We start from the raw sequence: 23,718 nt of genomic DNA on the forward strand, positions 1-23,718 counted from the left end.
CTGCATGCAGCTGCTATGACGTGTGGTGGGTGACAGAGCGCCTGGGGACGCTCTCCTGCACCCCAGCAAACCAGCATGCAAAGGGGAAGGCACCCCGCGCCAGCCCCTCAAGACGGGCAGGGCACAGGCCCCTTTATCTTCACCCTAAATCGACAGCTTAATCAGACGCAGATTCCGTGGGACAGGAGAGAGAGTGGGGAGATGAGGTTGTACGTGCTTTAGATGTGCGTCTCCGAGATGTGCGTCTCCGGGTGCTGCCCGGCGACGGGAAGGCTGCGTGTAACTTCCAGGTGAAAGGCGCTCCGGGCCCTGGAGGAGGGTGATCCCCCCCTCCCGGCGGTTTAACAGGATGTGACTCACGGAAGCTTCTGGCTGGGCCTGCTGTTGATGGAATCAAAGTCAATGACAATCTTGCTGCACTTGGGTGTGAATTTCCTAAATGGAAGAAACAAAATACATAACGAAAGAGATAAACCAAACAACGTGTGTACTTACTTATAGGCGTAGCCCACGGACATGGACGTGGGCAGTAGGGTGGTGAAGACCGGGGGAGGGGGGGGGAGGGACTAGGAGGAGGGGTGTAAAGGGGGGGGAATGGAAGATATCTGTAATGCTATCAACGATAAAAAATATATTTAAAAAAAAATATATATATATATATATAATGGCATTATCCAGTGAGTAGTTAATGTTATCTGTTAGGTTTGGCTTAACCCACATTTTCTGGGAAGGAAAATTTTCTGGGGACTCACTTTCTCCTATAGGAGCCAATTACAGGGCCCCGTGCGGACAGGAACACGGCCCATAAGACTCAGACCCAGCAGATGCTGGGGGGTGTGGCTGCAGGCTCCTCGGCTGGCTGAGCACATGGATTATTGGGGGGCAAAGGACCCCTAACAAGTTAGCTGCATGATATCCCATCACTTCCTTCCCCGCCAGGCTTATCTGATGTTCTAGGAAATTTCTACAGCCGACGTGAAATCACTCGAACGCAAAAAGGAGTCCATTTTCTTCTGCCTCTTACGCGTATAGCCAGAAAACAGCTAGGTTTAGCGAGGAGTCTTTTTTAAACGCGTGTTCTAAAAAAGGCGGACGTGAAATACACCCACTATAATTTCTTTACTCGTTGATGTACCTCCTATAACAGTTAAAAAAGAAAATATTTGGGGACTACACATATTCTTTTAAAAATCAATCAAGAGTCAATGTCTAATTATTAGTACGTTAAAAAAAAATGTGGATTTAGTGTCTCAAAAAGCGTAACAGATTCACGGCCTACAACCTGTATCCCTAGTGTCGAACGCGAGGGGTCAGGCGTATTACTGACTCCAAGAACCCCACTGCTGACCGTAAGTACCGCAAAGAACCTGCTTCGGAAGCTCACAGCCTCAGGACAGGTGTCCACCATGAATCGAAGGTCCTGGAACTCGCCTTCAGGTCAAACCTGCCCCCCAGAGAGGATCCAAGATGGTGGCATAGGTAAACACCTAGACTGCTGCCTCGCACAACAATTTCAAAACTGCAACTAAAAGACAAAACGTCTATCACCCAGAACCACGGGAAAGCTGGCTGAGTGGAAGTTCTACAACTAGAAGGAAAGAGCAAACAGCATTGAGGGGTGCACAAGCGCTGAAAAGCTGAGGTACGGAGACTCGCGAATCGGGCTGGCGACGGGTGACTGAAAGCGCTGCTGTTTTCAACCCGAAGGGAGATAAGCTCCCGATTACTCCGAACTCCAGTTTCTGGGGAGACGCGGGGGACCCAAACTCCTACAGGGAGAAGCTGGACTGTCTGCTGTGGGGTCGGAAAGTGAGGGAGGCTTGCTTGCAGGGCTATGCACGGTAATAATTGTTTACTGTGCTGGGGCGCAGGACGCAGGGACACGGTCGGAGACGCAGAGCCAGCTTACTGGCAGCCATTGCTGTTTGCCACGCCCTAGCCTGGTCACGCCCTGAGACCCCGCCCTGCACAATCTACGAACCCACCCAAGCTCCAAGCAGCGGCTTTAGCATATGAATGGCTGGCCCGCAGCTTAACCTAGCAAACTTGCAGCCCGGGTCAGACAGCTCCAAAACCTCCAAACCCCAAGCAAAGAGGAGAAAACTGTAGTTCTCGCTGTAGCTCCTGCTGGGTGGCCTCAGACAGTAGCTGACCTGCACCCCATTGGAGATCCAGAAGCCAGTGTACCTAGTGGTCAGAGTGAGACACCAGATTTCAACTCCTCACATCCATAAGTGACACATTCAAGAGGCAGACTCAGTGAGCACCAAAGCCCCACTGAAACAAGTCCTGCACCATAAGCGTGTCTCCAGCGCAGCAGTTCTTCCATTATAGACACAGCGGGTCCTCACAGCCAATTGGCCTGGAGGTCAATTCCTCCCAGTGTACCAACAGCAATCAAGGCTTAACTACACCAAGACTTTGCACTCAGCCCACAAAGGGGTGTACCAAAGGCGTCCACCTCAGGTGATTGGGGAGGCTGAGCTACTGGCCCCTATAGGTCACCTACCACACAAAGCCACTCCATCAACACAGGGAAGCAGCAAAATGCGGAGACAAAGAAACATGTCACGAATGAGAGAAATGGAGGAAAGCAAACTACTGGATGACATAGAGTTCAGAACCACATTTATAAGGTTACTCAAGAATCTTCTAAAAACCGCTGAGGAGCTTAGTGAGACCTTTAAGGATCTTAATGAGAATGCCAAAAAAATGGAAAAGGACCAGTCAGAAATTAAGCATACACTGTCTGAAATAAAGAATATACAGAAACTCAACTGTAGATCAACGTACCCCAAGAATCAAACCAAAGATCTGAAATATGAGGAAACAAAAAACACCCAACCAGAAAAACAAAAAGGAAAAAGAATCCAAAAATATGAAGATAGTGTAAGGAGCCTCTGGGACAACTTTAAGCGTACCAACATCCGAATTTTTGGGGTGCCAGAAGAAGAGAGAGAGCAAAATATTGAAAACCTATTAGAAGAAATAGTGACAGAAAACTTTCCCTACCTGGTGAAAGAAATAGACTTACAAGTTCAGGAAGCACACAGAACCCCATACAAGAGGAATCCAAAGAGGACCACACCAAGACACATCATAATTAAAATGCCAAGGGCAAAAGACAAAGAGAGAATCTTGAAAGCAGCAAGAGAAAAACGGTTAGTTACCTACAAGGGAGCACCCATACGACTGCCAGCTGATTTCTTGGCAGAAACTATGCAGGCCAGACGGGAGAGGCAAGAAATATTCAAAGTGATGAACAGCAAGAACCTACAACCAAGATTACTCTACCCAGCAAAGCTATCATTCAGAGTTGAAGATCAGATAAAGAGCTTCACAGACAAGAAAAAGCTAAAGGAGTTCATCATCACCAAACCAGGATTACATGAAATGCTGAAGGGTGTTCTTTAAGAAGAGGAAGAAGAAGAAAAAGGTAAAGATAAAAATTATGAACAACAAAATGACATCAAATACATACCTACCAACAAGTGAATCTAAAAATCAAGTGAATAAAAAATCTGAAGAACAGAATGGACTGGTGAATATAATGGAATCAGGGACATAGAAAGGGAGTGGACTGACAATTCTCAGGGGGGAGGGGGTGTGAGGGGTGCGGGAAGAGACTGGACAAAAAGCTTACACCTACGGATGAAGTCAGCGGCGGGAGGTAAGGGCATGGGGTGGGGTGGGGAATCAGGTGGAGGGGAGCTATGAGGGAAAAAAAGAGGAACATCTGTAATAATCTGAACAATAAAGATTTATTTTAAAAAAATAAAGGTAATGCAAGAAAAAAAAAAAAAACCTGCCCCCCACGCTCTGCCTGGCAGAGACAATCATAAACATCTAAGTGCCTTCAAGTCGTGGTCTCAAACGCTGCTGCCAAGAGGGTTCCTGGTGTCTCACCTGGCAGCGTGCTTCCACCCTAAACGTTCTATGCCGGAGTTGTCACCCTTGCAAGATGTACAAAGGCTTAATGTTCTGTTGTAAAACCTGTGAATTTTCAACAGTTTCTCGCTAGGAGAGTCATCAGTCCAAGCCCTGGAAAGCTACTGACATTAAAGTGCCACCCGCCCGGCCGGCGTGGCCCAGGGGCTGAGCGTTGACCGATGAGCCAGGAGATCATGGTTCAATTCCGGTCAGGGCATGAGCACGGGTTGTGGGCTCAGTCCCCAGCGTGGGGCGTGCAAGGAGGCAGTGGATCAATGATTCCCTCTCATCCTTGATGTTTCTCGCTCTTTCTCCCTGCCCCTCCCTCTCTGAAATCAATAAAAATATTTTTTTAAAAAGCACAATTATTAGCCAGATCGGCTTCAACTACCTCTGTCACTGCTCTTAAGGACCTGCCCCTGAAACACACTGAGAGGCTCAGCCCATCGCCCTGGAAGAGGCGCCGGAGGTGGAAGGGAGTCGGGCATCACAGGCAGAAACGAAACACGGGTCCAAGCCACCCCGCTTCTCCATCAGGCCTCGGGCCACCCCGTTTCTCCATCAGCCTCAGGCCACCCCGTTTCTCCATCCGGCCTCAGGCCATCCCGCTTCTCCATCAGGCCACCCCGTTTCTCCATCAGGCCTCAGGCCACCCCATTTCTCCATCCGGCCTCAGGCCATCCCGCTTCTCCATCAGGCCACCCCATTTCTCCATCAGGCCTCAGGCCACCCCGTTTCTCCATCCGGCCTCAGGTCACCCCGCTTCTCCATCAGGCCACCCCGTTTCTCCATCAGGCCTCGGGCCACCCCGTTTCTCCATCCGGCCTCAGGTCACCCCGCTTCTCCATCAGGCCTCGGGCCACCCCGCTTCTCCATCAGCCTCAGGCCACCCCGTTTCTCCATCAGGCCTCGGGCCACCCCGTTTCTCCATCAGACCTCAGGCCACCCCGTTTCTCCATCAGACCTCAGGCCACCCCGCTTCTCCATCAGGCACCCCGTTTCTCCATCAGACCTCGGGCCACCCCGTTTCTCCATCAGGCCTCGGGCCCTCCACTCACCTGAAGGCGACCCCAGCCATATCAAACATGAGCCTGGCGGCGGTGGTCTCCTCGCTATCGTGGTACTTATCAGACATGAATATAACTTCTTTGATACCTTAAAAGGCAACAAGGCAAGAAGCCCCGTTAGTACAGGCACAGTGACGCCGCCACGACGGAGCGCTGCCCCGAGCACCCCTTGGGTGCCCAGCAGTTCATCTTCTGTAAGAAAAGCACGCATCCACTTAACAGCGGGGTCTGCGCCGCATCGCCTCTCCCGAGGGCCCGTCCACACGACGCCCAGAGGTGGCAACCAGGAGCCCCAGTCCAACAGCGGACAGGCGGTGCTGAATCTGCCCTCCAGCCTTGATGGATTTTTTTTTTAACAAATGCAAAGTGAAAACATGTCACGTCGTCAAGCCTCAATCCGATTAACAAGTTTCCAAATTTCCTTTACTGCGGGCAATCAGACATTCTTTCTTCATGAGGCAATTACTGTGGAACTCGAGAGGCTCGTGGCGGGGAGGGGAGCGTGCTGGCAAAATCGGAGACCAGCGACGTCCCCAGACGGCTCTGCAGACCCACACGGAGCAGACCGGGTGCTTCTCCCGTCTCACCAGCAGCGCTGATCTAGGCAGGGGCCTGGACGGCACTCCCACCAGCTCCGCAGGGACAGCCGGGGGCTGGCCTCCCAGGGCGTGCACGGCTCTGCCCACGCCTGCACCGCCTCGTGCTTGTGTCCCCAAGGACCTTCCAGCGCCCGTGGGGGAGCCACAGAGACTCCGGTTCTGACACCGGCAGACCCCCTCTGCTCACAGCCCCTCTTCGCTGCACATCTGGCCAACACGGTAAGTCTTTAAATCTCACGCCCAGAGTTTTTTTGGAGACAGAGTGTGGGTGAATCTTAGATGTGACAATTTGAAAAAGGTGAAATGTTCAGAACACAATGCTGCCGCTTTGAGGAAAGAAAAACTTACGGTACCACTGGAGTCTTAGGACATTAAAACACAGAGATATGGTTAGGTCCTCAAATATCTACCCTACATTAGCTACAAATTAAAATTTCACATACAGCCTCCCAGCGGACCTTGTATCTGACAGAAACTCATTTCTCACCTCCCCGCCCCGTAATCTATGCACGATATGCCAGAGGACAAGAAACTGACAGTAACGATATGCAGAGCCCACGTTGCTTTCCGGCAGCCTGCAGTTTAAGAAGTTGCAAACGAAATCAGAAACATGCTAAGAATCACAGACGATGCAATTAGTCGCAGATACCTGGCACCGTTCAAAAACAAAACACGGGAAGCATCCTGCGACATCGGTCGTGCAATTAACTTAGATGTAAACAACAGCAATGTAGGCTCACACCCGTCTGCAGGGGCGGCGAGGGGCGGGCCGCGGCGCAGGCGTGACGAAGGGGCCGCCCGCGCCTACCTGCCTGGATGATGAGCTTCGCGCATTCGTTACACGGGAACAAGGCCACGTAGATGGTGCAGCCCTTCACGTCGGCCGAGTTCTTGTTCATGATGGCGTTCAGCTCGGCGTGGCACACTGCGGGCGGGAGCGAGAAGAAAGAGAAACGCTGAGATGGGGGCTCAGGAAGAATGCACGCAGAGTGCTGAAGCGTTCCCGTTCCGCCCTCTGAAATAACGTGTAACGGACTCGATTTAAAAAAATAATAGTAATTAGAAACCGGGAGTGCTGAGAACGCCAAAGAGGGCCCTGTGGCCCGACGGCTTGGCGATTCAAGCAGCCCCGGCTCTGGGAGCACCTAGAGCCGCCAGGAGGGGCCGGGGGGTCGGGTACCTCCCCCACCCCAAGTGCAGCCACAAGGCCCTGGGGCGTGGAACTACCCACATTAAATGGCTCATTTGTGCGCTGACGTGCGCACGCAGGGATGTGCTTTTTCTGTGGCCACTGAGAGGGCAGGAGCAATTGTAAGAGCAAGAGAATCAAGAAGTGGAGCTGAGCATTCCTGAGCCGACAGATCTGCGTGGCCTCGTGGTTCGCGGCCCACACGCGCACATCCTTGTGGGTGCCCAGTGGTTCGTCTTTTCTAAGAAAAACATGCATCCACTTAATGGCAATGAAAAGTCAAGTTTGTTTTTGTTTTGTTTTTTATTGGTTTCAGAGAGGAAGGGAGAGAGAGAGAGAGAGAAACATCAGTGATGAGAGAGAATCATTGATGGGCTGCCTCCTGCACGCCCCACACTGGGGATCGAGCCCATAACCCGGGCATGTGCTCTGACCAGAAATGGAACCGTGACCTCCTGGTGCAGAGGTCAACGCTCAACCACGGGGCCACGCCGGTCGTGCGAAAAGTCAAGTTCTTGCTACACCGGCTCATTCCACCTAAGACCCCTACACGGGGACCCAAGGTCACCCCCAGACTTCCCAGAATTCCAGGATGAAGGAAGCTCCCCCCTCTCCCTCCCGCACCTGCCAAAGCCAACACCACCTAATCCACCGGGCGTTCCTCTCGAGGCAGGAGCTGTGCTCAGCGCTCCGATCCAGTTCGGAATCTCCTGCCTGCTCAGTGCAATGCCTACATGCTATCTTTTTTTTTTATCCTCACCCGAGGATATTTTTTCCATTGATCTTTAGAGAGCAGGTGGAAGGGAGGGAGGAGGGGGAGAGAGAGAAACATTGATGTGAGAGACACACTGACTTGTTGCCTCCCCAACGCACCCTGACCGAGGCCATAAATCAAACCGACAACCCAGGCCCGTGCCCGTGACCGGAAATCCAGGCCGAGATCCTTCAGTCTGAAGGCTGACACTATAATCTGAGCCAAACCGGCCAGGGCACTGTAGGCTATCTTAATTGCTATTTCCTTTTCTGGGTGCATTACCTAAGACTATAGTATATCTCCCTGTGGCAGTGATCCACAAATGTCTGCAGGCTGGAATCCTCGGATGTTCCAAAACACAGCTGTCGGGGTCCCACACCCGGAACCTGACACGGCCTGGGTGTGGACCGGGCTTTGAAATCTCTAAGCGGTTCCCCCACGTGTTTCTAACAGGCAGATGTGTTTAGGAAACACTGCCTCACAGAACCCTCTGGCATCCCCAAGGTGACTTAACAACACGCGCTACACATACAAGTGCTAAAACCAATGTTTGTTGAACAAATTAATGACTATCTGGCCCTGGTCCAAATCACACAAATCTCCTAGAACAGTGGTTGGCAAACTCATTCGTCAACAGAGCGGCAAACCATGGCTCGCGAGCCGCAGTTTGCCGACCACTGTCCTAGAATTATAAACATGGGGCCTCCAAGGGTGTCCTCACTCTCTCCCACCACCACCGGCCTACACACGTCTTCCTCCAGGCGTGCTGAGGCCTCCTCTCGGCTCGGGCACATTTGGGCCGTGACGTCCTCCCTCGGTCAACGAGCCTTTACTGAGGGCCTGCTCGGGCCCACCTTCCTCCCAGGCCTCCCGGTCTCAGGTGGGGTGGCCACTGTGCGTGTCCGCAGCGGCTCTGCGATGCTGCGGGCAGGAGGCTGACCAGGGCCCTCCCAGGAAATGCTGGGAGCGCTCCTTTTAGTCCACGGAGGTCACGATTTAGGCCAGGGGTGGGCAAACTTTTTGACTCGAGGGCCACAATGGGTTCTTAAACTGGACCGGAGGGCCGGAACAAAAGCATGGATGGAGTGTGTGTGTGAACTAATATAAATTCAAAGTAAAGGAGCGGAGGGGAGAGCAGGAGGGGAGAGCAAGAGAACCGGATAGAACAGCCGGATCCGGCCCGCAGGCCGTAGTTTGCCCATGGCTGATTTAGGAGGTCTCAGGCGTGTGGGGAAACCAACAGTCCCAGGCATTGTAAGAAAATCTCAAAAAGAAAAAGCCGCACTTAATCAGATGGCAGCCCGCCAGAGAACCCCTGTGGGCCAGCGGGGCCTGAGCCAACTCCCTGAGCCCCACAGTCCGCCCACCCCCCAGGGGAGGGGAGGACAGGAAGGAGGAGAGACGGGCTCCAGGCTCAGGGCCCAGGAGGGCGCTGGCCTCACAGAAGTCCCCTTGCCCCCAGGTCCCTCCCATGACCAAGATGTTCCCAAGCCCGGATTAACCCCGCTCCATGTTGAAAACAATTAGATGTAATTATTCCTTCTATGTCCCCCTCGAGGCCAGCACCAGTCTTCTAGGTTTGTTGTGACTCTCCCGGAGTCTAAGGCGATGCCATGAACATAATGAGAGTTAAATATTTATTGAATGAATCAAGGGGGGGGAAATGCAGATTCTAGTGATGGATGCCAAAGCCGGGAAATACAGGCAGTCCTCTTAAATTCAAATATCAAAAATAGGCCTTCCCGCCCAACAAATGCTTTTCAATGGTGTTGGTATTACTATTCAGAACTACAGAGTTTCTGAATCTGTGAGAAAACCCAGTGCACTGTCCTGTCTTGAATTTCCACATTGTCACGTGGACGGCAACTGTCTTCCTCAAATTCATTTTGGGGCGAAATGTAACGCTGTACGCCTGGGTTAAGAAAATTACCGTATGGCCCTAACGGGTTTGGCTCAGTGGATGGAGCGTTGGCCAGCGGACTGAAAGGTCCCAGGCTCGATTCCGGTCAAGGGCATGTACCTTGGTTGCGGGCACATCCCCAGTGGGGGTCGTGCAGGAGGCAGCTGATGGATGTTTCTCTCTCATCGATGTTTCTAACTCTCTATCCTTCTCCCTTCCTCTCTGTAAAAAATCAATAAAATATATATTTTTTTAAAAAAATTACCGTATGAAACAGCCTTTCTTGGGCAACGTCCAATATCCCTGGGTAAAGGGTGGTTCAGAGAAATGACACGCAGGACCATGAACAGACTTCCCCTCTCTCACCCACAAAATCGCAGGATGAAAGCGGTAAGATTCCTGTTAAAAACATGAGGTCTGCTGGCGACGTGAGGGCTGAGTGCCAGGCACACGTGGGCTCTCTCAAAGGAACAGTTCACAACCCACGACACACAAAGTCAAGCTAGACAACGAGAAAAACAGCCCGGCCGGCGTGGCTCAGTGGTTGAGCGTCGACCTATGAACCAGGAGGTCAGGGTTCGATTCCCGGTCAGAACACATGCCCGGGTTGCGGACTCCAACCCCCGTGTGGGGCGTGCAGGAGGCAGCTGAATCCTTCTCATCATTGATCTCTCTCTCCCTCCCTCTCCTTTCTTCTCTGAAATCAATAAAAATAAGAAGATTAAACTCGTGGAGTGTCCACGCACACTCGATTTCTCTGGATCATCCGTACCTTTAACTTCAGAAGTGCCACCCACTCCCACCTTCCTGGGGCCCCCTGGGCCCACCAAATCCTGTCTCCCAAGCCTGCACCTATGGCAGCCATGGGCAAACTATGGCCCGAGGGCCGGATCCGGCCCGTTCGGCTGTTCTATCCGGCCCACGGAGCCGAAAGAGCGGAGGGTTCTCTTGCTCTCCCTTCCGCTCCTTCACCAGCAGCAGTGTTAACATGGCAACGTCGGGAAACACAGCCACAGCTCCTTCTTCTGAGTGGGAGGATTTATATCCGGATTTATATCCGCCCATTCAGTAGAAGGAACAACCTCTCAATCTTCCAGAGGCTCCTGGTAATGCCCGCGGACGCGCCCCCCGACATCACCCTGGGAATGCGTAGACACGTTATCGTGGTGATGTAGGGAGACACGCCCCTAGAGAGCACAGTATCAGAGCATTAGCTAAAAAGGAGACCAACAACACTGTTCCCACTGAAGTTGATGTTTTAAGGACCAAAAATCTTTCAACCCAGTCTATATTGCCATCTACATCTACGTCCCGGGCATAATTTGGAAGTTGCACTAAAGAAAATGTTTAATTTACTGTTTACACATTTTGTTCTTTTCTATTTGTTTTAGTTTTAAATTATTTTATTATATTTAAGTTTAATTTGAAAGGCTTTTGTACCTTTCCTTTGTTAGGCAATTTTATTTTGCCTTTGCCATCTTCAATATAAAGTATGTTATTGTGCTATGATTCCTCCATTTTTTGAAGTTTCAAATTATAATAATTAGTGTTTACATTCTTCTTGTTAAAATGTTTGAAATGAATAAAACTATTGAAATAAAAAAAAAAGACCGTACCCTTTTATGTAATGATGTTTACTTTGAATTTATATTAGTTCACACAAACACTCCATCCATGCTTTTGTTCCGGCCCTCCGGTCCAGTTTAAGAACCCATTGTGGCCCTCCAGTCAAAAAGTTTGCCCACCCCTGGACTATGGGGTTGAGGAGAGAAACCCCAACCCAAGGCAACACCTGACACCCCACCTGGCCCCGCCCACCTGGAAACTGGCCACTGTCTGTCCAGATCCTGGCACGGGCCTCTCAGGTGTACGACCCCACAGTCCCTGTGGCTTTGACCCTCGGCTTCCCCTCCAAACCTGCGCTGCATTCCCCTTCAGAACTGACCCATCAGGGGGCATCACCGGGCCTACAACCTGTATCCCTAATGACGAACACGAGGGGCCAGGTGTGTCACTGTTCCCAAGAACCCCACTGCCCCAGGGCCCCAGACCACCTGCCCTCCCAGAGGAAACCGGACAGGATGCCTTGAGACTCATTCAACGTGTTCACGTAGGTCAATCAGAGTGGAGTGCGGGGACTCACTTAGCTGGGCTGGCCATCATAACTGATCCAGTAACGGGCAACTGCCAAATCGGCTCCAGGCCACAGAGAGCACTCGGCAGGGAGCAGGCCTGGCCTGGCCCGGCCAAGCATCTCCCCCACCCTCGCATCCTCCACCTGCAACTGAGGCAGCCTCGAGGTGCAAGGCCCCACTTTGCCACTTAAAGCGTGTGAGCCCCAACCAGGGGCACCGATGTGCTTTCGGTTTGCAGGAATAGCGCCGGCTCTCAGAAAGTGCATATCCACTAACTGAATAAAAGCAATTTAAAAGATGCTAAGTAATCCAATTTTTAGCTTTTCCCTAATGTGCCCAGTTTCCTTCCTCCGTCTTCCAGAACAGCCAATCTGTTCCAAGACAGGCTCTGTCCACAGAACAGGAGTCTCCTCTCCCATGGCCAAGGGCAAGCCTCTTGACTCTGTAATGCATATAAAACCTCCACTTGTCTCTGAAACAATGCTTTCCAAACTGCAGGTCATGACACCAGTTTAGTGAGCTATAAACAGCATTTCCTTTTCTTTGCAATGAAGAGCAGCGCTGAGATTAGAATGCACCCACGTGGCAAGGTCCGGTACTGCTCCTAAAAACTTCCGTGTGTGTTTTGTTGGTTTGTTGTTTTTTTTTTTTTTGCAGGAAAACTATGTTTGTCCCCATGTAAAAAGGTTCAGAAACACTGCTCGAAGGAAACCCGCTGACCTCCGTAATATGCTAGTAATGTTTACAACGCATTGTTCTCTCAAAATGGCCCTAATCTGTAGCGTCTGCCCCTTTCTGTGGTGTAAATACTAGCACTCAGCCAATTTCGAGCTCCCGCCATGGCGGGGAATTGAGAAGAGATGTGCACGTCAGCTGTGGTGAGCTGGTGCTGGCACCACTGCATGGCCTGCTCTTGGCCTAAACCCCAAGCCTCCTGAGGCTGCATGCAATGTGACTCGCCTGCTCCCCAGCCCTCGATTAGGTACTGTCCTCTCAGGAGGACCGGGGCCTTTGGGGTCTCCTACTTCCAATGGGTCCTTTTCTTTCTCTCGACTTTCTAGGCACGTCCCAGAGCTCAGTCCTGCTCTTCAATGCGTTCATTCTTAAGATTCTCGGATAGCCAAAACCGGTTTGGCTCGGTGGATAGAGCGTCAGCCTGTGGACTGAAAGGTCCCAGGTTCAATTCCGGTCAAGGGCACATACCTTGGTTGCGGGCACATCCCCAGTGGGAGGTGTGCAGGAGGCAGCTGATCGATGTTTCTCTCTCATCGATGTTTCTAACTCTCTATCCCTCTCCCTTCCTTTCTGTAAAAAATCAATAAAATATATTAAAAAAACAAACAAAAACAAAAAAGATTCTCGGATAGCAGATCTAGTGGTAAAACCCCCAAATCTACATTTCTAACCCCAATGTCCCCTCTTCTCCTCAGGCCTTTTCCCTGGGTGGCCCGAGTCTTCTCCGTCACGTCCCTCACTACGATACACGTTCCACAGCGACCTCCGAGCAAGAAGGTCAAGCATACATGTATCGCTTTCTGGTGCTGGCATTCTGATCGCGGCAAGAGCTACGAGCACATGAGTGGAAGAACCAACCCAGGAGAAGGGTTCTCACAGGGACCTTGAGAACGGCATGGTCTTATATTCATAGGAATAAAGACTCAGGACCCCCACGAGAGAGCGTCTAGGACGGAATTCATAAGACAGCTAAATTGTCAAAAAAAAAAAAAAGGCAAATTTTCCAACTGTTTACCTCGAACTACTCATCGATGGCTAGGCAATAAGCAAAAGAGCTCCTTGAACACCACAAGGGTATCTGCTAAGCACCACGAGTTCGGCAAAACCCTCCGATTATCCTCAACATTGTTGGAAGGGAACAGAGCTAAATGCTGAGCACATCGGATCAACACTCCCAGGCCTCCTCCGCCAGGTGGAGGGCCTCTACCTCAGGTAGACAGGACAGTGCCTATGCTTCGGTCTTGATCTTCCCCCTTTTCTATTGCTAACTGTCAGGACGCGGCACTGCATTGACCTTGGACCGTGCAGCAGGGATTGTATAATTAGAAAACTGTTATTTTTCAAATTCCCTCTCATCGGAGCTTGATTAATCCTTACTGTCTCGGGTAGGCGGTTCGCGGCACGTTTGACAAATTAACAGGATACATTCCATCCTCGGTTCGATTTAGATTTAAGGGATTCGACGTTTTATAAATTTGACTTTCATCTCATTTGCTATAAGACTCATACAGTATCTATTTTAGACAGCAGTATCTTTAAGGTCATTTTAATAGGTTTAATCAAAACAACACCTGTCTGGCCGGTGTGGCTCAGTGGTTGAGCACTGACCCATGAACCGGGAGGTTATGGTTTGATTCCCAGGCAGGGGCACATGCCCAGGTGGTGGGCTCAGTCCCCAGTGAGGGGCATGCGTGAGGGAGGCAGCCGATCAGTGATTCTCTCTCATCATTGATGTTTCTATCTCCTTCTCCCTCTCCCTTCCTCACGCTCTGAAATCAGTAAAAACATAGTATTTAAAACACAGCTCCTTCTTCTAAAAATACCCAAAAACTTGCCGAAACCGGTCTGGCTCAGTGGATAGAGCGTCGGCCTGCGGGCTGAAGGGTCCCGGGTTCCATTCCGGTCAAGGGCATGTACCTGGGTTGCGGGCACATCCCCAGTGGGAGGTGTGCAGGAGGCAGCTCATCGATGTTTCTCTCTCATCGATGTTTCTAGCTCTCTATCCCTCTCCCTTCCTCTCTGTAAAAAATCAATAAAATATATTTTTTAAAAAAATAAAATAAAAAAAAATAAACATACCCAAAAACTTGAATAATGCTAAACAGATGCTAAGTACTGCCCAAAGGACTGAGCAGGAGCAGTGTGGCTGCCCTCACTGACCTGCAGGTGCGCCCAGCACAGGACAGGGACCCCGGGGGCCTGAGGAGCTTTGGAGTCTAAGTTTCTACTCCAGGTAAAGAAACTCTCCAGACTGGTTAAAATCCCTCGTTTTCGGTGGTGTGGCACTTTAAGAAAAGGCCTCCCTCGGGCCTGAAGGGCACTCGGCCAAGGCTGAGCGGAGGAGCGGAGCGTGGAGTGGCAGCTTTGTGAGGTCGGGTGAGAGGGCCAGGCGAGGGGCACCTGTGCCACTTAGCCCGACCTGCGCCACCTCTGCCAACACGCTCCAGGCGGCACTGCACAGCCTCGCAACGCCTCTGGGGAAGCGCCCCGGCCCCTGACCTTGAAGGTCCTCGGCGGTGCGGCCACCCACGGTCACGGCACAGACAAGTGCGGCTCCCGGACACGACAGAGGCCAGGACCCCGGAGCCCGGAGCGTCTGCTCGCGGCCTTCTGGAAGAAAAAGGTGGGGCGCTCACCCCGCCGTTAACAGCTGACATGAAGGTCGGCCTGTGAGTTTTTAAAAATAACTCGATGCCGATTTGTGTAAGATATTCCTGTTCTGATGAGAAAACGTGTGTCATTACTGCTTGAAATACGGGTCTAAGTGTATCCACTTCTAGTCACTAAACGCAGGTACATCTCCCTCGGGCATGGCACCCCCCCCCACTCCCCCACCCCCAAACCCTGGTAATGAACCCCCACTGCCCTGGATGCCTCAGACGCCTGATCGGTACACACGGAGGTGGGGCAGGGGGGAGGGCATGCATGCACTCCTCTCAGATCCATTTCGGGAACTTTCACAGCTTCCGAAGCTAAAATGGAATTTCAAGGACTTATTTCTTAATTATTGAAAGATATCCTGACAGGGCCTCATACATCACGCCAGCCTCCAGGTACCGATCCTTCAAGAGGGTAATTAACGATAGCGTCGCCTCGAAATGGAAGCCCCTCCAACCCACCACCACCTCTAGCACCCTCCCCGGACGTTATAAAATGTTCGTTGTTATGGGGACCCCCAAACCCAAAGCAAACGTTTCTAGAATTGGGCCCCAAACAATACCACTCCTCCACCACCGCCCTAATGAAGTGTCCACGTCTGTAAGGACGCAGTGGGGTTCATTACCAGGGTTTCAAAGGGCCTGGCCCACAGGTGGGTAGGGGGACGGAGAAGCGAGCTGGAAACCCACAGCACGGCCCTCCTCCAGGGCCCCCCGAGCAGCCACACGCAGCTCCTCTCGGCTTTTGCTCCCCACTCCTCGCCCCAGAGACATCCCCGGCCTCGTCTCCCCCCCTGAGGACTTCTTGGTGTGCAAAGCCCATTCACTCTCGTGGCTTCTCAGACAGAGCCCCGCCCCCCTCCTCCCCTCCCCCACCCACCCCTGGCCAGAGGAGCCCCTTGGTGCTGGGAGAGGACAGGGCTCAGACCTGGACACGGATCCCAGACATGTTCAGTGACAAGACCTCGTTGCGACATCACTGGCCCCGGCACAGCACCCACAGGGCCGCCGCTGCAGGGGAGGCAGGGGACAGAGGTCCACGCTCAGACACAGCCACAGCCACAGCCACAGCACGGAGGGGGAAGCGCTGGGAAGAGCCAGGACACAGGGGTTCAGCGCCCTCTCTGTAGGCGGACGGGGAACTGGATCTGCAGGTGATGTTGTTTCTGTAGGAAAATGTGTTTGGGTCACACATGGCTTTCCCGAACAACGGGCGGCTAAGCCTCCGCCCGCACGAGGGTTCGAGTCCCAGCCTCGCTCGGCCGCCAACGGGAATGATCGCCCTCCCTCCCTGCCTCCGGTCACGGTGGAGAGCACGCGAGGAAAACGGTGGGGAGGAGCTTCGTGGACTGGAGAGAAAGCTGCCCATGTCAGACCTGGGCTGGTTTCCTAAGAACGAACAGTCCCGCCCCGCGGGCCGCCCTGTGGAGAGCGGGGAGGGGAGTCGGGACAGGGTCCTCCTCACAGAGGTGGCAGGTGACCGCGCCCGGTGCCACCTGAGCACGCAGGCCACCCCCCTGCACGTGCTCAGAATCGGGCACCGCGGGTCCTGGCGTCCTGGCGACCCCTCGGGTCCTGGCGACACTGCGGGCCCCGCCCCACCCCATGCACAGCCAGTGGCCTTCCTCTCAGAGGATAAATGGAGCCACTGCCTCTGGCACCGAGGGGCTCGCCATCCGGGGAGAGACGTTCACATGACAGCACACGTTTGCGGGTGACACTAAGAACGGCCACAGCGATGACGCAGAGGAAGCCGGCCCTGCGCTGGAGAACGTCTGAGCTGGCTCTGCTCCCACGGGTGCCCGAGGGGAGGTCTCTGTCAGAAGAAAGGCATTCTGGCCAGGCCTGGGGTCTGGAGAAGGGGAGGAGCTGATCCCTGAAAAAGCCACCGAACCTTCCAGGCTCCTCACGTGCAGCCCGGCTCTGAGGGCACCCACCTGGGGATGGCTGGGCCCCGTCCCGTCTCCACTCCCAGCCCCACCACCACGGCAGGTCCCTGTCCCGTCTCCACTCCCGTCCCCACCACCACATCAGGTCCCATCCCGTCTCCACTCCCAGCCCCATCACCACGGCAGGTCCCATCCCGTCTCCACTCCCGGCCCCACCACCACGGCAGGTCCCATCCCGTCTCCACTCCCGGCCCCACCACCACGCCAGGTCCCTGTCCCATCTCCACTCCCGGCCCCACCACCACGCCAGGTCCCTGTCCCGTCTCCACTCCCGGCCCCACCACCACGGCAGGTCCCCGTCCCGTCTCCACCCCCGTCCCCACCACCACGGCAGGTCCCCGTCCCGTCTCCACCCCCGTCCCCACCACCACGGCAGGTCCCATCCCGTCTCCACCCCCGGCCCCACCACCACGGCAGGTCCCATCCCGTCTCCACTCCCGGCCCCACCACCACGCCAGGTCCCCGTCCCGTCTCCACTCCCGGCCCCACCACCACGGCAGGTCCCATCCCGTCTCCACTCCCGGCCCCACCACCACGCCAGGTCCCTGTCCCGTCTCCACTCCCGTCCCCACCACCACGACAGGTCCCCGTCCCGTCTCCACCCCCGGCCCAACCACCACGGCAGGTCCCTGTCCCCACCACCACAGCAGGTCCCCGTCCCGTCTCCACCCCCAGCCCCACCACCACGGCAGGTCCCATCCCGTCTCCACTCCCGGCCCCACCACCACGCCAGGTCCCCGTCCCGTCTCCACCCCCAGCCCCACCACCACGGCAGGTCCCATCCCGTCTCCACTCCCGGCCCCACCACCACGCCAGGTCCCTGTCCCATCTCCACTCCCGGCCCCACCACCACGCCAGGTCCCTGTCCCGTCTCCACTCCCGGCCCCACCACCACGACAGGTCCCCGTCCCGTCTCCACCCCCGTCCCCACCACCACGGCAGGTCCCATCCCGTCTCCACTCCCGGCCCCACCACCACGGCGGGTGCCCATCCCGTCTCCACTCCCGGCCCCACCACCACGGCAGGTCCCCGTCCCGTCTCCACCCCCGTCCCCACCACCACGGCAGGTCCCATCCCGTCTCCACTCCCGGCCCCACCACCACGGCAGGTCCCATCCCGTCTCCACTCCCGGCCCCACCACCACGCCAGGTCCCCATCCCGTCTCCACCCCCGGCCCAACCACCACGGCGGGTGCCCATCCCGTCTCCACTCCCGGCCCCACCACCACCGCAGGTCCCATCCCGTCTCCACTCCCGGCCCCACCACCACGCCAGGTCCCCATCCCGTCTCCACCCCCGGCCCAACCACCACGGCGGGTGCCCATCCCGTCTCCACTCCCGGCCCCATCACCACGCCAGGTCCCCGTCCCCACCACCACGGCAGGTCCCTGTCCCCACCACCACGGCAGGTCCCCGTCCCGTCTCCACTCCCGGCCCCACCACCACGGCAGGTCCCGTCCCGTCACGGCTCCTGGAACCCAGCCGTGGGCTTATGGGAACACGCCGAGTCCTCAGAGCCGCCCATGCTTTGCCTCTCCCTGTGCTTCTTCCCCACGTGGCCCCTTGGCCACCTCCCCCACCTGCTGGTTCTGCGACCTTCCACTTGTGAAGCCTCAGCCTCAGCCTGTGAAGCGGGGAGGAGAGTCCCGCAGAAGACAGACAGACAGACAGACAGACAGACAAATGCGGTGTTCCCTCGCCTCTCCTGCCCGCCCACCTGAGGCCAGGCAGCCCCGGGGACTGGAGAGAAAGCTGCACATGTCAGACCTGGGCTGGTTTTCTAAGAACAAACAGTCCCAGCCCCGCGGGCCTCCCTGTGGAGAGCTCTGCCGATGGGGAACACACATTCCTCTCTCTCTCTCTCTCTCCTGCTCTCCCACCCAGGCCCCTCCTCGCTCCTCTCGCCAGGGCTGCTGGCAGCAGCTCCGGGCACCCAGGGGAGGCACTCAGCCCCAGCGGCAGTGCTCAGGGCTAAAGAGACTTCTGACCACAGCGCTTCCATTATGGATAATAAAGGCCCAGCGACGGGCGGGTGAGCCAGTGAGCCAGGCCCAGCGCCCTTCCCACCGTCCCTGAACCAGCTTTGATGCCCACAATGCCCTGAAGAAACACCACTGGAAGCAACACGAACCAGGCTCGGAGCTCTGTGCCGCAGACCCCCAGGAGAAGGAAGCCAGGCCCCGCCCCCCTGGCATTAACAGGCTCACAGGGCCAAAGGCCCGAGCAGTGGGCGCTGGAGCAGGAGTCGGACGTGTTCTAATTAATCCCAGCACCGCAGGCAGCCCAGGCAACTCCCCGGTCCGTCCAGCAGGCAGAAAGCGGGGCCTCACTGACTTAACCCGGGATTCGGGGACCAGGTCAGCTCCTGACAGGACCCTACATTCCCAGGACGTCTCTCCAGCACCCCTGCTCCAAGGTGGGGTACACTCTCTCCTTGCTTCTCCCATGTCTGAGCCTGCTCACCCTCCTCCCCGCCTCCCACCGACAGCCTCGTCCCGCCCTCCCTGGCAATGCTGAACTGATCACATCCCCACCTGCGACGCCACAGCCTGCGTGCCAGCTGCCCCTGCCCCCACTTGGCGTCCCAATTACTAAACAGTGTGCCATCCCCACTCACATCCTCCAACACCTTCCTCTTTTCACCCTTCTTTAAATATACATATATATATATATGTATGTGTGTGTATATATATACATATATACATATATATATATATATATATCTTAATTTCAGAGAGGAAGGAAGAGAGGCAGAAACATCACTGATGAGAGAGAACCATCCAAGGACCGCCTCCCGCACGCCCCACACGGGGGACCGACCCTGCAACCTGGGCATGTGCCCTGACCGCGGAATCAAACTGTGACCCCCTGGTTCCTAGGTGGACGCTCAACCGCCGAGCCACGCTGGCCAGGCTTTCCCCTTCTTCTTCAGCAATCTCTCTCTCGACTGGATTATTCCCATCAGCGAACAATGTCCGCAAAAACCAACGAACACCAGACCCGCCCCTCCTGCAGACAACATAAACCTTCCTCGGCCTCAGCTCCCATGCTAGCCACGGCCCATCGGTCTTGCTCTCGTCACAAACGTCTCAAGCCACCTCCATACACCTCTGTCCCCACTGCCTTCTGCTCCTCCGGCCACCGGCTCCCATCTGCCTTCCAACCCTGCCTCTCGGTCGGAGCTGCTCTTTGAAACGTCAACAAGGACCCGGGTGGCTAACCCACGGACACGTCCCAGTCCCCCTAGACCCCTCAGCAGCTGTGACGCAGCCACCCGCTCCCTGCTTCCCTCAAGGCTGTCCTGTGCTCCACCGTGTCCCTCTCCTTCCCCGCAGGCCCCTCCCCCCACCCAGCCTTGGCACACCCTCCCAGGTCACCTCCCCGTCTCCACAGCACTGATGTCACCCAAATGCCAAACCTGCAGTTGCTGACATCCCCCCATACTCCTCGACCCAACCCGACTCCCTGACAGGCCACCCAACTTCAGGGCCCAAGTCTTCCTTGGTCTCCCCACCGCAAACCTAGGTGCTCGGCTGAACTGCTTGGGGAAGTTCATCTCCCTTCCCCACCCCATATCCCCGCCCCCCCCCCCCCCCACCCTCTGGATGTGTCTCCAAAATACTCCCCGCACCCCCAGCCTCCCCATCTCCAGCACACCCACCTTCCTAGGCTCCCCACCAGGTCTGCAGCGTCACCCCACTGCTGAGCTCCCCGTTTCCACTCCTGCCCCCAACAACCCATTTCCCACGCACAACCCATGTCATCTTTTAAATCCAAACTCCTCACCCTATTGGTCCTCAACCTCACCTCACCCTCCAGCTTCACCCCTTCGGTTGGAGCCAAATCCCTTCCTTCCACACGACGCTCCGAGTGCCTTCAGATCTGAGGGCCCGCACCCCACCCCGCACTCTTGCTGCAAAGAAGGCCCTGCCCCCGTTGTTCCCATCCCCCAACACCGCCCACCCATCTTCCCTGCCGGGGCCCATCCAAGCCAGCAGACTCCTGTGTAAAAGTCACCTCCTCAGGAAGGAATGTTCAATGATATCTTTGTCTCCTTCCTGTCTACCTCCTCCGAGCTCAGCCTGCACGCTCCCGAACAACTGGGCCTGGGACACAGTGTGCCCTGGAGAGCGCCTGGCGCAGACCCCACAGGACAGCCGCCCAGGGGGTGGCCGCGGTGAGTGAATGAGGACAGGGGGGCGTGACGCAGGACCATCGTTATCCTTTCTCAAAAGGAAGCCAGCTGACCCCGAACTCCCCGTCACCCACAGACGACGCACGCGGATAACAGAACAGGAGACTCCTGAGTGTTTATGCCAATTCCTGAAGTTATAACTCACTCACCGAGGGGAAGACGACGAGGAATTCTGCTTCCCTTCTCCACCTAAACGCAAAATTAATGGCGTTTGGGACCAAGTCTTTTAATTGCAGAATTTAAAAATTCATGCTCCGTTATCATACGCGATTATTTTAAACGTACTATGGCATCTATCATGGGAAAGAAGCGCAGAGATGGAAGTCACACCTCCGCTAAGTGGCTGGCACCTGCCCCCGCCAGCTGCGCGGCACAGCGAGCCCCTCACATCTCCCGGCCTCCTCCGCGTTCGGGTTCATTTATTCCCACTGATTCTCCATTTGGTCCCGACACCAGGCTAGTCTTGTGTTTCCACAAACACTGTCACACGGACTGGTGTGCAAACGGATTTCGCTACTCCTGTCTTTCTATTTGGTTCCAGAACAGCCTCTTGTCTCCGAAGGGTTCTAAGTGTGCCTCTTCGAGTCAGACGTCCTCTGGTACCTAGGAACGGTCTTTTTCCTCATTGCTGACCTCCAGCCTTCCTCATCACTGTCTCCTAAGCCCGTGGTTGGGGGGTGCCTGCTCGCCTCAGGCCCTCCTGCGTGTGCGCGTCTCTGTCTGGTTCACACTCACCTGAGAACAGGAGCAGATCCGCGCCTCCGAGGAGGGGGGAGCGATCACTCGTCCACATGCAGAGGCACATTCTCTGTCCCCACCACCCGCTGCTTTGCTCAGGGGGGGGGGGGGGGCGCGACCTTCACCCAGGGGGATGCTTTAGAACTCCCCGCAAAGCCCCCCGGAAGGGGAAGCGCACCGTAGTCTAAGGCGACCAAAGCTATACTGTTTAATTTTTCCTTGGAATTCTAGAACCGGAGGAGTCCTCAGGGATCATTTATTTCACAAAGACACTGAGAAACAAACGTCCAGCCATGAGTCTAACAAGCCCACGGTCACTGGGCTCAAACGCACCACCCCCGGACCCAGGGCCCGGGGCCGGGCCGGGATTCCTTCCCGGGAATCTGTCACTGCCGTGGTAACCAGCTGCTGTGCATATTAAAGACGTGTCCTCCCCTCCAAACAGGAAACCCAAGTCCTCAGAGGTAAAAGTGAAAACCAGTACCAATACCTGCGAAAATCTCCAGGAACCAGGCTGGAATGCCTACTGCAGGGAGCAAATTACATATTCCACTTCAATACCAGTGTCAGCAGAGCATACGAAGGAAGGATTCTTGAAAAAACAAAGTAAATTAAGACTAGTCATTCAGGCCAGAAGATCTGTCATCAGTAACGGCCAGAGACTAAGGAACAGAACAAAGACCATGAGGCTCACTGCTGTCAGGGTCCCCCTGTACCCCGCTGTGTGGGGACCCAGAGCGTCTCAGCAAAGACTTCCCAGACTTAAGAAATTAAAGAAGTCGCCCTAACCGGTGTGGCTCAGTGGATAGAGCGTCGGCCTGTGGACTGAAAGGTTCCAGGTTCGATTCCGGTCAAGGGCATGTACCTTGGTTGCGGGCACATCCCCAGTAGGGGGTGTGCAGGAGAAAGCTCATCGATGTTTTTCTCTCATCGATGTTTCTAACTCTCTATCCCTCTCCCTTCCTCTCTGTGAAAAATCAATAAAAAATTTTTTTAAAAAAAGAAGTTAAAGAAGTTACATTTGTCTTCAGAAATAGCCTCTTGCACTCAGATACATCCTGTGCTCACATACTACAACCTGAAGTCGGTTGCATGCGACCCTGGAATGCTTCTGAGGAGATTGACTTCGAAACAAACCCTTTCTTTTGAGAGGTAAGACGAGGTCACGTCACTTCTCTGACCATCAACGTCGGAATCACTAACCATGAGTTATTTCAAGTTTTGTTACAAACTTCCACGAGGTAATCTGACTCTCTACAAAACAGAGAACTATGTGTCGTTTCCCGGGTAGATTTGATCCCACGGACCAACATCTCAGCTTCTCCGGCTCCTGCCCTTCCAAACACGGAGCTGTGAGTGTAGGTCCCTTGTAGACATTCAGAGTAAAACAGGAATCTCCAGCGCCTCAAAAATTAACCCTGAGTCCACAGATTAAAATATACAGATGAAAATCAAATAAATTAAACAAAAAAAGTCATTATTTATTTATTATTTTCTGGAAAAAAAAACTGTTGCCAAACAATTATAACTGAAAATGGAATATGCTCATGTCAAGCTGGTTAATATTTTTTTTGGGGGGGGAGGGGGAGGCTCATACATAAGCCATCAGGTTTCCCTAAACATCACACAGTGAAACCTGAGTTTGCTTCTTGATTCATAAAAATCATCTACTTTATTTTTTTCCTGTAAACTTGCTTGAAGGCTTACCACTGATGATTTTGTACAAAATCCCTAATGAAACCCACGGTCGGGCCGCAACCACTAGCTGGCCAGGCAGGAGAGGGATGGTGGGAAGCTGTACGTGAAATTAGAATTCTGCAGGAAAAGAAACAGCAAGTCATCAAATCCACGGATCTGCCTAACAAAACCAG

General features: G+C 54.4%; 1 protein-coding gene across 1 annotated transcript in view; it reads right to left on the reverse strand.

The window, feature by feature from the left end:
* Positions 1-356: 356 nt before the first annotated feature.
* DCTD (dCMP deaminase) overlaps positions 357-23,718 on the reverse strand; it is a gene marked incomplete at both ends in the record, with an annotated part of 28,887 nt that continues 5,525 nt past the window's right edge. The window contains 3 exons of the mRNA XM_080661161.1: positions 357-435; positions 4,989-5,085; positions 6,405-6,521. Of these exons, the coding sequence (XP_080517287.1) occupies positions 357-435; positions 4,989-5,085; positions 6,405-6,521 (293 nt within the window). The remainder of the gene's footprint in view (positions 436-4,988; positions 5,086-6,404; positions 6,522-23,718) is intronic.

Source organism: Plecotus auritus (genome assembly GCF_963455305.1).
Source record: "Plecotus auritus genome assembly, chromosome: 3".
NCBI classification, from domain to species: domain Eukaryota; kingdom Metazoa; phylum Chordata; class Mammalia; order Chiroptera; family Vespertilionidae; genus Plecotus; species Plecotus auritus.